Below are 14,908 nucleotides of genomic sequence, written 5' to 3'. Positions count from 1 at the left end.
CAGCAGCCAGAGCCCAGCAGGTCGAGGCTGCAGTGGCTGGGAGTGTGCCACTGCACTCCAGTCTGGGTGACAGAGTGAGACTCCAACTCAAAAAAAAAAATTAGCCAGGCGTGGTAGCGTGTGCCTGTAGTTCCAGTTACTTGGAAGGCTGAGGCGGAAGGATCGCCGGGGCCCAGCAGGTGTGACACTGGGGTGGCCATGAGTGTGCCACTGCACTCCAGCCTGAGCAACAGAGTGAGTCTCCAACTCAAAAAAAAAAAGGAAAGAAAGAAAAAAAGAAAATGCAGCTACCCCCTAGAACCTTGGCATTTTCTAGTTTCCTGTGATCCGGGTTGAGTTCTGGGCCAGCAACCAAGTGAAGGGGGGAGTATTTGGGGCCCCTGGAATCAGGGAGCTGGGGGCTAGCAAGGCAACCAGGATGCCTCGTCCACTCCTGTGCTCCAGTCCTAGGCAGTACCATGTGCATAGGTTCCCTGGAGCAGCTGGGAGGCTGGAGGGTCACAGGCCCTTGGGCCCTTGGGACTCACCTTCTCTCCTCGTGATCCCTTTTCACCCTACAGAGAAGAAACACAGGAAGGTGAATAGATGGGGGTGTGGAGGCAGGTCCATCCATGGCATCCTACTGTCCTGAGACACAGTACTCACTGGCATCCCTCTGGCTCCTGAAAGTCCAGTCTGTCCTTGCTGTCCATCACGGCCCTGAAGGGAAAGAGGCCAGAGTCAGAGGGCAAGACTGGACAGCAGCTAGCCATCTGGCCTGCCTGCAGAGAAGGGCAACAGGACAACAAGAGCAGCGCCAGGCTCCCCTGGAGCTGGGTCCAGTACCCATGTTCTAGAGAAGACTGAGGCACAGGAAATGAGGGGAGGAGGGAGGACGAAGACTGGTATTTCCTGAGCACCTCTGGGTGCCAGATACCGAGTCAAGCACCTGGCAGAGAACAATGAATGGAACCCCCGTGCCCAGCCTGGCAGAAAGGTGTTTTTCTGTTTTTCAGGTGAGGAAACTGAGGCTTGAAGGAATTTCATAGTAGACCCAACAGCACAACTGCACCCAGGTCTGTCTGGCCCAAAGTCCCTCCCTGCTCTCATCTCTCTCCATTTAGTGCTCGACATACATTCTCTCTATCACAAACATCACTTCCATTGACTTAACTAGAAGAAAGGAATTCCAGCCCCTATTTTATCTGCAAGGAATTGGAGACTCTGAGAAGCTGTCACTTGCCTAAGGTCACACAAATACTGAATGTGGGGCTAGGACTGGGAAGCCTCGCAGATGGAATTCAGCCCGAGGTCTGGAGAGTTCTCTTGGAAGGGAAAATATCTTGGGCAATGGCATGGAACCTTCTCAGGCTGGGGGAGGACAGCCTGGTTATACAGAGGACGGCCTCAGAGCTGCTTCCGGGGGGCTCTCCACTTCCAAGCCTGGGACTTGAAGCTCCCCAAGGACTAGAACCACATCTTTCCCTTTGCCCTGGGGCTCCCTGAGACAGGCAGGGACCCTGATGGTCCAGCTCTGCTGAGTTATACAGACAGGCCATGTAGGCCTGGGCAAGTCCCTGCCCTCTGGGCGTCAATGTGCTCTCAGGAAGAACCTAGCAGCATTCCCAAACTGGAACTTGAATTTCTCCAGGGATCCACAAAGATAGAAGAGGATACATTTCGCGGGGCTATTTTTAATGTTACCAAAAGCTCAAGACAAATTATACATTTGCCTACCACCTGGCATGGAACAGGCTGGCTGAAAGGTAGCGTTTCTTTGATTTGGCTAAAATTATATTATCTTGTAAAATTCGAGTGGGTTCACATGGAGTAGCAGCTGACTATTATACTGGCCTTTGATGACTAAAAATGAGAAAATGCACTTATGATTACTTAATCTATGCAATTTGTTCAATAGACACATTTTTTAAAATATGGGAGCCAGCCGGGCTCGGTGGCTCAGCCTGTAATCCCGCGCCTTTGGGAGGCTGAGGTGAGTGGATTGCCTGAGCCCATGGGTTCAAGACCCGCCTGGGCAGTGAGACCTCATCTCTACAATAAATCAAAAAATCAGCTGGGCGTGGTAGCACATGCCTGTAATTCCGGCTACTCGTAAGGCTGAGGCAGAAGGATCACCGGAGCCCAGCAGGTCGAGGCTGCAGTGGCCGAGAGCGGCCACTGCACTCCAGTCTGGGCGACAGAGTGAGACTCCAACTCAAAAAATACATATATATATGGGAACCATTGGGGAGCAGTACAAAGGGAAGGTCTTTGAGGGTAGTGACACTGGAAACAGTTGCTGGTCTAAATCTGCATTGTCCAATGTGGTAGCTTATAGCTGCATGCGGCTACATAAATCTAAATTAATTAAAATTAAATAAAACTTAAAATGGAGCTCCTCAGTCACACTAGCCATACTGCAGGTACTCGACAGCCACATGTGGTTACTGTCCAGGGCAGTGCGGAGCAGAACATTCCATCATCATAGTTCTACCGGGCAGCACTGGTCTAGACGGTTCCTCATGACTCCAACATTTGAAGTGGTGGATGGGCTTTGAGTCAAACAGACCTGAGTTCAAGTTCTTGGCTCTGCCTCCTCATTTTCTGGCCTTCAACTTCCTTATCTATGAAATGGGGACAATAATAGCGATTCCCTTACAGGGCTGCTGTGAGGATCAAGTGTGTTTAGAACTTGGCACAGGGCCTCAACACAATCACTGCTCAAAAAAGGGTGGCGATTATTATTGCTATTATTCAAGAACTCCCTACAAACAGTGTGGTGCTCCTTCTCTGAGGCTGAGCCGAGTTGAGGTCTCTCTCCTCCCATCCCCTCGTGCTGCTAGAATGGGCAGGGTCAGCCCCGTGCCCTCTATCCAGCAGCAACATCCCAGCAACACCCCCAGCACAAAGTGCAGAGGACACTTACCGGAGGCCCAGAGATACTGGCACCAGGAGGTCCCATAGGTCCAATGGCTCCTTTCAACCCTGGAGATCCCTGTGCAAGAGAGGATACAAGGGCTGCAGGGGCAGAATTTGAAGCCAGCTACAATCCAGTAGGTGAGGAGCAGTCCTCTGATGGGCATCACTCAGCTCCCATGTCCCCTATGCTCACTGCCAGCACACTCTGAATTACTGCAGGCCCAATGCCCACAGAGGCAGAAGCTCACCTGGGCACCCTTCTCTCCAGTGCGGCCAGGTGGTCCCTGAGGCCCTGGAAGTCCCTGCAGATGGAAACACGACTAGTGAACTCTTATTCTAGAGTAGCCCCTTCCCCTACCAGCCTCCTCCAGGACTAAGGCAGACGTACCTGAGTGCCAGGCAAACCCCGGGCTCCAGGCGCCCCCTGCAAGTCAGAAAGGGCAGACTGGGACACAGCAACCACAGCCAATCTGCCCCACTGGCCCTGGCCTGCTGGCAGAGCTGGGAGACATCTGCCAGCCCAAACTCAGGAGAGCACCCCAAAGAGACCCTGAGGGTCAGAGAGGCGAGGGTTGAAGCCAAGTGTCCAACAGAAGCAACAGCAGGCCAGGGCTCCTGCCTGACCCTTGGTCCCAGAGCTGTGCCTTGGGAGAAGGGGGCAGGCAGAGCCTTGAGGGTTTTAGAGGTGGATGTAGTAGCTTATAGCTGCATGCGGAGTGGGTGGCTGGCTAATGGGGGGTGGGCAGACAAAGGTAAGGCTGGAGACTCACCTGAGGTCCCTGGACTCCCCTTCCTGGAGGCCCTGGCTCTCCCTGCAGAGGCAGAAGGACAGTACCTGGCTTGAGATTTCCCAGCCCCTTCTCCTCCACCCTTTTTCTCCCTGCCCTGTGCCCTCCTGTCTCCATTTCCCCGCCCTGGCTCTCCCTGCAGAGGCAGAAGGACAGTACCTGGCTTGAGATTTCCCAGCCCCTTCTCCTCCACCCTTTTTCTCCCTGCCCTGTGCCCTCCTGTCTCCATTTCCCCACCCTGCCCCACCCCAGCCACATATAGCTGCTGTAGCCCAGGCCTCCAAACTCACATACCTGTACGCCCTTCAGTCCAGGGGGCCCTTGGACTCCCGGCAGACCAGGCTGCCCCTAAAAGATGCAAGGTGGCCCATGGAGTACCCCCTGGCGAAGGGGGGGCAGGAGGGAGAGAAGGCAAAGCCCAAGCAGAGAAGGACCAGAGGGCAGGCAACTCACGGGTTTACCAGTTCTGCCCACGCCTTCCAGGCCTTGGTCTCCTTTGGGTCCCGGCCTCCCAGGCAGTCCTGGCAAGTCAGTCAACGCCCCCTGCAGGCTGGGGCAGGCAGTGCAGCCATCACCCTGGTCAGAGATGGGCACAGCCAGAAGCCTGTCAGCCAGGACGGGCAATCAGGCCAGAAGCAGGCATCACAAAGGGGTCCATGAGCCCCCTGGGACCTCTGCTCCTTTAATACCCCCACCTCAGCCTGGGAAATCAAAACAGACCCTGACAATCCCAGCCATGGAGAAGAGGGAACAGCTCTCAGTAATTCTGGTATCCGTTAAGGTCCAGCTGACCCTGCAGTCCTTGACCCATTGGCACTCCACCTGATTTCCTTTTGTTCACACAACAAACTACCCCCTCTCCACCGGACTCACCTTTTCTCCTTTTGGCCCTGCAGGTCCCCGAACTCCAGGCTCTCCCGACAATCCTGGCCGCCCCATGGTGCCTGGTATTCCGGGGTCTCCATGATTCCCAGAATCACCCTGTAAGGAGGAACGTTCAAGGAGGGCAAGAGTGGCCCAGCTGGGGACAGGTTGCCCCCTTGGGACCCACTCACAGTCCTTGGCTGGGGCTGAGGGTTGGGGGCTGGGAAGAGAGTGAAGAGTGGGTACAGGCCAACCAGGAAAAGGAGGTGAGGGTACATCGAGAGGAGGTGATGCCCACCCGCAGACCCGTCGGAGTTCTCTCACCTTCTGCCCCTTCAGTCCACGCTCTCCAGGCTTGCCCTGAAGAGAAAGCATTTCCAGTGCCCATTTGCTCATGCTGGACACCCCTAAGTACCCAGCATTGTGTTAGGCCTGGGGATACAGCAGTAGACAAGACAGGCAAAAATGTCTGCTTTCGTGCTAGTGAAGCTAAGAAAAGACTTGTGCCAGACTCCCTGCCTGGGTGACCTGAGCAAGTTCCCTTGTCTACCTCTGTGCCTCAGTTTCTTCATCTGTCAAACAGGGATGATAAAAATAGTATAGGCTTTTGCCCTGTGGGTTCTTGTGAGACTAGACAGGCTAATATGTGTGAAGTAGCATGTGGCACACAGTGTCCACTATGTGGACTACAGCTGCTACTATTAAAGCAGTAACAATGGTAATAAGCACAGTGAGTGGTACCTGTCATTTCCTGAATGCTTACTGTGTGCACTAAGTGTCTCACATACATCATTTCTTTTTTCTTTTTTTGAGTTGGAGTCTCGCTCTGTCGCCCAGACTGGAGTGCAGTGGCATGCCCCCGGCCACCACAGCCTCACCCTGCTGGGCTCTGGTGATCCTTCCACCTCAACCTTCCAAGTAGACGGAACTACAGGCACGTTTTACCACACCCAGCTAATTTTTTTATTTATCGTAGAGATGAGGTCTTGCCAAGTTGCCCAGGCGGGTCTCGAACCCGCGGGCTCAGGCAATCCACTCGCCTCGGCCTCCCAAAGAGCTGGGATTACAGGCTGAGTCACCAAGCCCGGCCTCACACACATTATTTCTAAGCTTGACTACAATACCATGTGTAGGAAACAGAGGTACGGAGAAAAGTGACTCGCTCAGTTGAAGATCTAGCAAGAGGCAACACTGCTATTGAAACCCCGATTCATCTGTCCTGGGTTGGTGTTCTTTCTGCCCTCTCTGCCATGCTGTGTCCCAGGATAAAGGGCAGAGGCCTGTGAGGGCAGCTCCCACTGGAGTCAGAGTCACTGACCCCTCCACATACTCCCGTCTGCCCCCCATGCCCAGGGAGTCAAGAGAGTCAGGCGGGACCCCTCTCCTCTCTTGAGCCCTGCCTGCATGCCCCCTCCAGAGGCCCCTGCTTACTTCCCACCTCACCTGTTTTCCCGGCAGGCCAAAGCCTGGAGACCCAGGCTCCCCCTTCTCTCCAGCCGGGCCAGGCAGGGCCACCGCATGGATGCCCCCATCCTGAGGGCCAGACAGGGCTAGGCACGGCTCACAAGGCTCCCCCTGCCGAGCAAGAACGCTGGGTTAGGGGACCCCCATGCCCTGGTGCACCAGGACCAGGCCTGGGATCTGGGGCTGGGGCATGTCACTGGATCTGACACATCAACTATGCTGGGTGAGGGGTATCTTAGGAGGGATTGTGGGAGAACAAGGAAGAAACAAAGGTGAAGGCCAAGTCAGCAGGGGTCATGCTGAGGACTCAGACTCGACCCAAAAGGTGGTGAGGAGTCCCGGAGGGTTTGAAGAAAATTAAGACGAGCATCTATCTAGAAAGTTCACCCTGGCTGCAGCATGGAGAAGGTCCCCAGACTCACCTTTGCCCCTTTGATGCCTGCTGATCCCACTGGCCCTGGTGGTCCCTAGGTGGTAAGAAGTCATGTGTGATGTCCAGCACGTGCCTGGGCCTTGCTGAGGCACAGCCCAAGCCTGTCAGCTCCCTGGTGGTGGGCAGCACCTCCCACCTGGTCCTCCCCCGAGCTGTTGCCAACCAAAACGTACTCACCGGACTGCCAGCTGGCCCTGCCTCCCCGGAACTACCCTGAGAGCAAAGAAGACAACACATGGTCAGAGGGGGAATGGGGTGTAGGTGCTGGAGTAACCCCAACCCCCAAACCACAAAAGCAGTCCCTTGGGACATCAACACTATCCTCTCCTTTCCTGGCCAGGGAGACCGAGGCCCAGAGAAGAAGAGGGGCTTCCCCAAGATCTCCAAGGGAGTCTGTGACCAACCAGGGACTAGAAGCCATATTTCTGCCCCCAGTTTCACTTCATGGAATCCCAGCCCTGCCCTTACCCCAACCTAGCACACAAAGATCATTCATTCACTTTTCCAACAGCTATTCATTGGAAGCCTTCACGCAGGGCACACTGGGCGAGGTGCTGAGTGGATAGCTGTGAGCAGCACAAAAAACACGCCTTGTGGAGCTTACACACTTAGAACTTTTTAAATAATAATTTTAAACAGTGATGAGTGCTATGAAGGAAATAAATAAGGTGATGAGACCGAGTAAGTGGAGGAGGCTATTTTAGACAAGGTAGTCAAAGTGTTAACCCTGATTATTATCAGAAAGGTGAGAATAAGGTCAGCTAATGAAACAATAGGGGGAGAATAGAGAGAAAAACGTTCTAGATATTTCTAGTGGGTACAAGTACAAAATCTGACAGGTGGAAACGGTTTTGACATATTCCAGGAAGGAAGGTCAGTATGGCTAAAACACAATAAACCAGAGAGAGAGAGAGAAGGTAGGCAGGGGCCGGGTCGTCTGGAGTCCTGTGAGTACAAAGCCAAGTCACAGAAGGATTCTAACTGGGAAATACTGAAATCTTGAGTTCTACAAAGCCACGTTAGCTACCAAATGAAAACAGAACAGTGCAGGGTTGCAGTGGCACTGGTGGGCCAGAGGAGGCGCTGTCATCCAGGTGAGAGGTAACAAGTATCGGAGATGTCATGGACAGGACATGCTGGTGGGCTGGAGGGAAGGGATGCTGTGGGTAGGGGGGCATTGCTGGGTGAGAGGGCTGGGTGTGAGCCATCGACTGAGATGGAGAAGCTGGAAAAAACAGCAGGTGAGTGGGGTGCAAAGGTCCCACATGAGAAGTGGCAGGCAGGATCTGCCTGTCATAATAGAATCTGCACAGATATTTTAATGTTTCTCACACTTGAGCACTAGTCCACTCACAGGACCCCTCATTTGAGTGACACTGCACTAGAAGTTCAGGGCTGCCATATGTCTCCAAAGCAATCATAAAGGGAAATATTAACACGGGCACTGAAATCGAGCGACCCAGCTAAAAAGTGAAGATCACAGACTCTGGAGCTAGACTTCCTGGGCTCAGTCCCAGTTCTGCATCCAAATACCTGTGTGTCTTTGGGAAATTTACTTGGCCTTTCTGTGCCTCCATTTCCCCATCTGTAAAATGGGAATCATGGAGTATCCATCCCATAAGGATTGGGAGGACAAAACAAGTTAATACATGCATAAGACTTGAAAGAGTGCCCGGCACATATCAAGCAGTTAAGAAGTGTTAAATATTATTTCACTGAATGTGCTTGATAGTTTTAGATTATCATTATTTTAAAAATACAACATTAAGGAATTATCTTAGAGAACATGATGGTTCTCAGAAATCAATTATTCGCCTCCAGTCTGCAAAACACTGATAAATATATTTCACTGTGAATTTGCAGTCTGATCCTTTATCTATACTATCCCCATTTCCTGCCCAGGGCCACCCCTTCCCTTTCTCCCTGCCAAGGAGCCCTAGTATCCCTGATATCCCAGGCCTCACCTTCTCTCCTTTCAGTCCTGTTGGCCCTGGCACTCCAGCCTTCCCCTGAAAAACAGCCAAGACAGAGTCACTCCATCTCCCCACTCGTACCTCTCGAAGACTCCCTGGGTCTCAGCATCCAACCAGAAAGAGCAGGGCAAGATCAGAATTCTGAATCTCACAACCCTGCAGGTAGCTGGACAATGTCTTCAGTGACACAACTGGGTACTCTGAGGTACAAACGGAAGTCCCAGGGCAACACAGATGTGGAGAAAGGGACCAGGATGCAGGTCTGGGACACCTGCCTCATGGCCTCCTTCCTAGTCCCTGCCCTGAGACTTGGGATCTGAAAAGCCAGGAAGGCCACCAGGATGGCAAGGCTGGGCTGGGCTGGGAGAAAGCAGTCACTCACCGGAAGACCAGGCAAGCCGAAGCCAGGGGAGCCCACGTCTCCACTGGCCCCTGCAGAGGACCCAAGATGCTGGGCCCCTACAACCGAGCTGCAGGACAAGCAGGACTCCCCCTGGGAAAGGAAGAAAAGGATAAGAAATTTTCCTAGGTAGGCAGAGTAGGGCAGCCAGAGACTGGAGCCCCCTTACCTTCTCTCCTTTGATGCCTTGGATGCCAGGATCTCCCTGCAGAGAAAAAAAGGTTGTGGACTGAGATGGGGCATGTCAGGGCACCCCAAACTCCCTGGCCATATAGGAGGACAGCAATGTCACACACACAAACCCTTCAAATACCCATGGGGTTCAATGCAGCTCTCCAGAGGCTGGGCTCATCAAGTCATATAACACACGGGGTAAATGAAGCCGGGTCAGGTTAAACTACCCCAGTGGAAATTTCTTGCACATACCCGGTCGCCTTTTTGTCCAACAGTTCCCAGGTGCTCCTGAAAGAGAGAGTCTGTGAGGGAGTGGGGTGGGCAGTCCAGGCCAGGACCCTAACCAGCCCTGCCCTTGCCTTTCCTCCACCCCCAACTAATATCCAATCCCAGGGCACAGCTGCACTCACAATAAGGGTGGGCTCCACCTCAGTTTGCCCAAAAGGCATCTTAGAGTCTTCTGGAGAGCGCTGGGAGGCTGTCATGGAGACCTGGGGTGGCACTCTAGCCAAGCCCTAAGCTCTATGGTACCATGATAGAGCCTAGACTCTCTACCCATAATCTCTCTGTGGCCATGACAAGCACCCAGCCCATCTGCCCAATTCCTCGCTAAGCTCATGCCCCCAGGTTTCTTTGTGTGTGAGGTGGGTCCCCCAGTGGCCACTCACTCTGGCTGGTGCAGGATCACCTGGTTCCCCCTTGGGCCCAGGCTTTCCAGGGAGCCCAACAAGATTCTGGAACCCTTCAGGCAGTGTTGGACACACTTCGCAGGGGTCACCCTAGCAGAAGGGAGAGGTCATGAGTGGATGGCATGGACTGAGACCCTGGGGAAGACAGGGAGCCCCTGCCCACGCCAGCTCTAGACATTGGTTGGCCAGCATTCTACCCCAACATCCAAGGGGACAGCAGGAACGCTGCAGGGGCTTCCTGTTCAACTGACTCATTCATTCTGTGTATGATTCCTGGACATCACAAAACTATATCCTCACAGCAAGCCATAAGAAATGACTGTATTCTACTGACAGATGTGGAAATTTGAGCTAAGAGAGAAGCTAATTGACTTGCGTGTTCATAAGCCATCTGTGTGGCAGAGACAAGGTTTGAACCCAGCTAACCACCAAGTTAGGCTCTTTGTGTACTAATCACACATGCACACCACAAGAATAAAGGGTTGGAGGTCCCCTAGGGAGGTCTAGCACCCTGGGCCCAGGGCCTTTGACACTCAGTGTCACCTGCAGAGAGGGGCTCCCATTACCACCCCAACCTGAGGAAACCAGGCCTGGGGCTCACCTTCTCTCCCTTCATGCCTGGCTTCCCCTGTTGGAGAAGAAACAGTGGGTGTCAGTGCCAGGGCAGAGGGCTGGTGTGCCAACAGAGGGTCTGAGGACCTAACCGCCCCCCACCGCAGAGGCCTTGGAAAAACAGACCCTGCATGGGGCACCACAAACCCCTATCCCCACCAGATTGCGTCACTCACAGGTTTCCCACCAGGGCCTTCCTTTCCCGGCATCCCAGAGCTGCCCTGTGGTCAGAAGAGAGGTTAAGTGGGGATGTTTCCTGACCAACATGACCCCAGCCCCTTCACCCTTCCCCATTCAGCCCCCTCTGAGGATGGCAGGTCAGTCGCTACCAAATCTCCCATCTCCATCTGGTCCATTTGGTCAGTAAACCTTCCCTTCCTTTCACCTGCCCTCTGTGTTCTCCAAGTCCTTCTGGGTTACAAAGGGAGGAAAAAAATAAACCCTCTATGTACCCCTTCCCTGGTGCAGCAGGTTAGGAGGTGATTTGAATGACCCCAGAGGAACCACAGCAGTCAGACAGAAATTTCCAGGGCTCTCTGTGCTAAAATGAACTTAGGCTCCCCATTGAAGGCCACTTGAGTCGTCACTAGACTTAGCCCTGCCCATCCCATGCCTGGAATGCAGGCCAAGCCACCTACCCTAGCAAGCACCGGCATGAGGTCACTCCCCACCAAGGGGCCTGGCCAAGCCCAGTCTCTTCAGTCAAATGCCTGGCCACTTCCCCAGGACACGCCTGCTGCTCCGATCCTGTTCTCCTCCCTCCTCTAGCCAAGCATGGAGCTCCCCCATGTGCCTGTGCTCCTGCCTGTGCTTACCTTGTCTCCCTTAGGGCCTGGCGGGCCACCTGGATCCCCCTGAGGACAGAAACAGTGTCAGGTGGCAGTTTCCCAGGGGCCTCTCACTACAGGGAGATCATCTACCCTAACTCCTTCCTCCAACCAAGACCCTGGGACAGAGTCTTATATCCTCCACCCTGGCCAAGGGTCTCTGAGAAGAAGATCGCAGGAGAGGCAAGGGGGTACTCACCGGGGTCCCAGGCAGTCCTGTCCCAGGGGGGCCAGGGAGGCCAGGGGGGCCAGGCTCTCCTGCCAACCCCTCAGGCCCAACAAAGCCAGGATCTCCCTGGCATAGACACAAGGAGCACGTGAGAGAGCCACCACCTCAGCCCTGTCACCCACTCTCCATCCCACCAACAGCCCAGCTCACCTTCTGCCCTTTGGGCCCGATGACACAGATCTCTCCTGGCCGACCCTGTGGGGAAGAGGGGAGGGTATGAGAATGGCAGACAGGTAAATACTCATCTGTCCCACTCTCACTGCCCCTCCCCCAAACCAGAGTCCACCCCAAGGCCCCAAAGTCATCAAATGTCAACTTCAGGGCATTAGAGGCTGGGAGTCAGGAGGACTGAGCTCAGGCCCATTTCTGCCTCCTCCTTGCTGTGCCTCCTGGGCACGGCTCCTCCCCTCCCTGGGCCTTTGCTCTCCAGGTCTGCTGGGTACTGGACAAGGCAGCATGATGGAGAGGAATGGGATGGGGGCTGGAGTCTGAAGGTTAAATACAGCATTCCCAGTTCCCGTGCTGGGGATTGTGGTGGGGAAGGGTCCCAAGCACCGTACGTCTCGGCCTGGTTTTCCCGGCAAGCCCTTGATGCCTCCGTCGCCCCTCTCGCCTTTCTGGCCCTGGGGAAGGAAGAGGCAGAGTGACCAGGGTTGAGGAAAGGCCTGGAACAGCCAAGGCAGCTCCGTCTGGGGGAGAGACAACTGCCTTGTGTTGTCCTGGCCTCTGCCTCCCCCTGAGGGTGAACGACTTCAGTCACCACAGGAGGACAGACAACAGGAAGAACTTCCAAACCAGCCAGACCACTCACTGAGGAGTCTGTGGCATTTCCCTTTATGTCTGCTGGGTACTGGACAAGGCAGGATGACAGAGAGGAATGGGGGAGGGACCTGCCAACTCTGGGCTCACGGGCACCAACCTCCCTCCTCATGCAGGGCCTGTGGACCTCCCTGGAACCTCCCCCTTCCAAATCCAGGCCTGTTACCTTCTGGCCTATGGAGCCCGGGAGTCCTGAGGGTCCCTGAGACGAGGAAGGGTCACAAGAAAAGGGGTGAGGAAGGGAGGGGAAGGCTGGGTCAGGTCCCGTCACTCCTGCCCTGTCCCTGGTCCCTCACTCACCAAGGCTCCAGACTCCCCCTTCTCTCCCTTTGGGCCTTCTGCACACTGAACAGAGAGATGAGGTGTTGGGAGGCCCCAGGGTAGCCTGATAGGCTGCCAAGGGCACAGCCCCCTCCCCAAGGCCTGGTCCCATATTGGCCCTGAAGCAGTCTTTACTTCCAGGTCTTACCTGAAGCGGAGCATCCGGGGAGATTCGAACACAGTCATTGCCCTGGGGGTAGGGAACAAGGGATGAGGGGTGGGCCTTCTGGGGGAGTCACCCTAGGCCTGCTGTGAGGAAGATAAGCCCAGGAATCCCACAGTATCAGGTACCCCTAGAAAATAGAGGCTTCAGTACACAACCCCCTAGAAAGACCGTGGCCCTCATTGCCACCTGGGCCAGGCTGCAGGGTTTTGGCTGAGATGATGGGCTGATAGCTCACACCTCACCCCACCCCAGGGCCCAGCGGAAGAGGATCCTGAAGTGGGCGTGGCTGAGGCACTTACCCGGGCTCCCTTCTCTCCTTTGGGGCCTGATGGACCAGGAAGGCCCTGATCTCCTTTCCCTCCCTGGGGGTGAAACAGATTGGAGGCTGAGATTGGAGGAGGCATATGGGAACCTCCAGGAAGCACTCCCTACTCCTGGTCCCCCCCATCCATCCACCACACACAGGTGTGCAAATGTACACACATGTGGGCGGGGCCCAGCCCCACCCCAGCCTTCACTATGCACACAGCATATGGATTCCACACCATTCATCCACGTGTCCCTCCTACCCCAAGAGGCTATTCAGCAAATCTATGGTCTCAGGAGGAGGGTACTGCCTCCCCGACACCCACATCCAGGCTCACAGTGCACACATCTAGAATCCCAAGGACACAGTGCACAGACACAGGTGTGGGGTGGCAGACACTCGTGTCAGCTGGGTGCCTTAGTTCAAATCTTATACTTGCTAGCATGGGACTCAGGGCAAGTCGTGTCACCTCCCTGAGCCTCAGTTCCCTCCTTAATAAAATGGGGTTCACAAGCACCCAAGAACAACTCATATTTGCATACACTCCCTCCCCATCACTCACAAGCTCTGCTGCCCCATAAGCCCCACAGGTATGTGGGTTCAACCTCAGCTCCAGTGGGCCACACACGTGTGTGTCCCTGAGATGTATGTAGCCATATCCACACACAATCACTCTGATATACCCAGTCAGACACGTGGGCACAGCTGGGCCTCAGTTTGCCCTGAAGCCAAATGATAGAACACTCCCTCCAGGATGAGCACTGAGGAGCTCAGGAAGGAAACAGGTGTGCACAGGAGCGGCCCAGGGTCTGGAACACACAGTGGAGCCTCAGAAAAGGGGAGCTCTCAACATCTTTGCACACACACAACCCCCTGCTCTCTCCCACACACATATACTTAATCACCCCACTCATATGTAGGCTCAGGTAGCCCTGGTAGTAATATATGCCACAGGTCACATACTATGGGATGAACTGGGGTCTCTAAAGGGGATGAGAGTATACTGTTTTCCATTAGGACTCACCTTGGGACCAGAGGGACCAAGTGTGACCTGAGCAGACAGAGGAGAGAGCATTATATATCAGGGACGGAGACAAAACCAGAGGCCAGAGAGATCAAGACATTTAGACAGGGTCGCACAGCATGGTGGCAGGACCAACAGCCTAAATCCCAGCTTGCGTTCTGCCTCCCAGGCAAACTGGCATGCTGACTCTATTTTCTCAAGCTGTAAAACTTGGAGAAGGTCTAATCTACCTTCTCTAAGCTGGTTTTGGCTAGCCCTGCCCCCAGGTTGCTAGGAAAACATGGCTGCTCAGTTGCCGTGGTAACCTCTGCACATCTGGGGACCATCAGTCTTACCAGATTTGGTGAGGGGCTGGATGGAAAGAAGGGCAGGGAGCAGAGGGGGTACGATGTCTCCCAGAGTCGGGGGCCTTGGAGCTGAAGGAACTTAGGGTTGTGCCCTTGGCAGACCAACGTGGCACATCAACTCAGAACACCAGGCGTTCAGGGAAAGATGCAACTCATGCCAACCACAGAAGAGGCACAGTTGAGTACCAACTGGGCTCACACTGAGCCCTCTCCCTTGTGCTCAGGACCCTCAGAGGAAGGCTGGGCCAGAGCCAGCTAGACAGGGATAGCAGGCCCTGAGCCCACATGTGGCTGTGGGGGCCAGCCCTTCCCCTTCTCTGGGCCTCTGGGATGACGCCTGACGCCTACTATCAAAGAAGGCTGAGATCTTCTGGGGCATGCAAAGCCAGGGTCAACATCCAAGGTCCTGGCCCCGCCATCCCCCACCCCACACCCAACCAGCCCTGGGCCCCAGGACATGGCCAGATCCCAGGGCAGGAGGCTTCCTTCCACACAGCCCTGGCTTGGTGGGGGTAGGCATGGGGATCAAGCCTAGCGCCGGAAGACGAGTGGGGGGGGGGGGGGGGGGGGAAG

At 54.7% G+C, this 14,908-nt stretch overlaps 1 protein-coding gene across 1 annotated transcript in view; it reads right to left on the bottom strand.

Annotated features, from left to right (window-relative positions):
* Positions 1-14,908, bottom strand: part of COL16A1 (collagen type XVI alpha 1 chain) — a 50,391-nt gene that overhangs the window by 27,314 nt on the left and 8,169 nt on the right. Inside the window, exons 12-39 of the mRNA XM_008066770.2 lie at positions 13,989-14,015; positions 12,957-13,019; positions 12,640-12,681; positions 12,471-12,515; positions 12,337-12,372; positions 11,912-11,974; positions 11,502-11,546; positions 11,322-11,417; positions 11,111-11,149; positions 10,472-10,516; positions 10,285-10,311; positions 9,663-9,773; positions 8,990-9,025; positions 8,803-8,913; positions 8,412-8,456; positions 6,625-6,660; positions 6,437-6,481; positions 5,994-6,125; positions 4,875-4,910; positions 4,560-4,667; positions 4,140-4,262; positions 3,981-4,034; positions 3,669-3,710; positions 3,287-3,322; positions 3,147-3,200; positions 2,906-2,974; positions 646-699; positions 528-554 (exon numbers count right to left, since the gene is read on the bottom strand). Coding sequence (XP_008064961.1) covers positions 528-554; positions 646-699; positions 2,906-2,974; positions 3,147-3,200; positions 3,287-3,322; positions 3,669-3,710; positions 3,981-4,034; positions 4,140-4,262; positions 4,560-4,667; positions 4,875-4,910; positions 5,994-6,125; positions 6,437-6,481; positions 6,625-6,660; positions 8,412-8,456; positions 8,803-8,913; positions 8,990-9,025; positions 9,663-9,773; positions 10,285-10,311; positions 10,472-10,516; positions 11,111-11,149; positions 11,322-11,417; positions 11,502-11,546; positions 11,912-11,974; positions 12,337-12,372; positions 12,471-12,515; positions 12,640-12,681; positions 12,957-13,019; positions 13,989-14,015 — 1,647 coding nt within the window. The remainder of the gene's footprint in view (positions 1-527; positions 555-645; positions 700-2,905; positions 2,975-3,146; positions 3,201-3,286; positions 3,323-3,668; positions 3,711-3,980; positions 4,035-4,139; positions 4,263-4,559; positions 4,668-4,874; positions 4,911-5,993; positions 6,126-6,436; positions 6,482-6,624; positions 6,661-8,411; positions 8,457-8,802; positions 8,914-8,989; positions 9,026-9,662; positions 9,774-10,284; positions 10,312-10,471; positions 10,517-11,110; positions 11,150-11,321; positions 11,418-11,501; positions 11,547-11,911; positions 11,975-12,336; positions 12,373-12,470; positions 12,516-12,639; positions 12,682-12,956; positions 13,020-13,988; positions 14,016-14,908) is intronic.

Source organism: Carlito syrichta, unplaced genomic scaffold (genome assembly GCF_000164805.1).
Source record: "Carlito syrichta isolate Samal-C Ts95f unplaced genomic scaffold, Tarsius_syrichta-2.0.1 Scaffold309100, whole genome shotgun sequence".
Taxonomy (NCBI): domain Eukaryota; kingdom Metazoa; phylum Chordata; class Mammalia; order Primates; family Tarsiidae; genus Carlito; species Carlito syrichta.
Note: the sequence above shows the minus strand (reverse complement) of the source record. Positions and strands in the feature narration are given on the sequence as shown.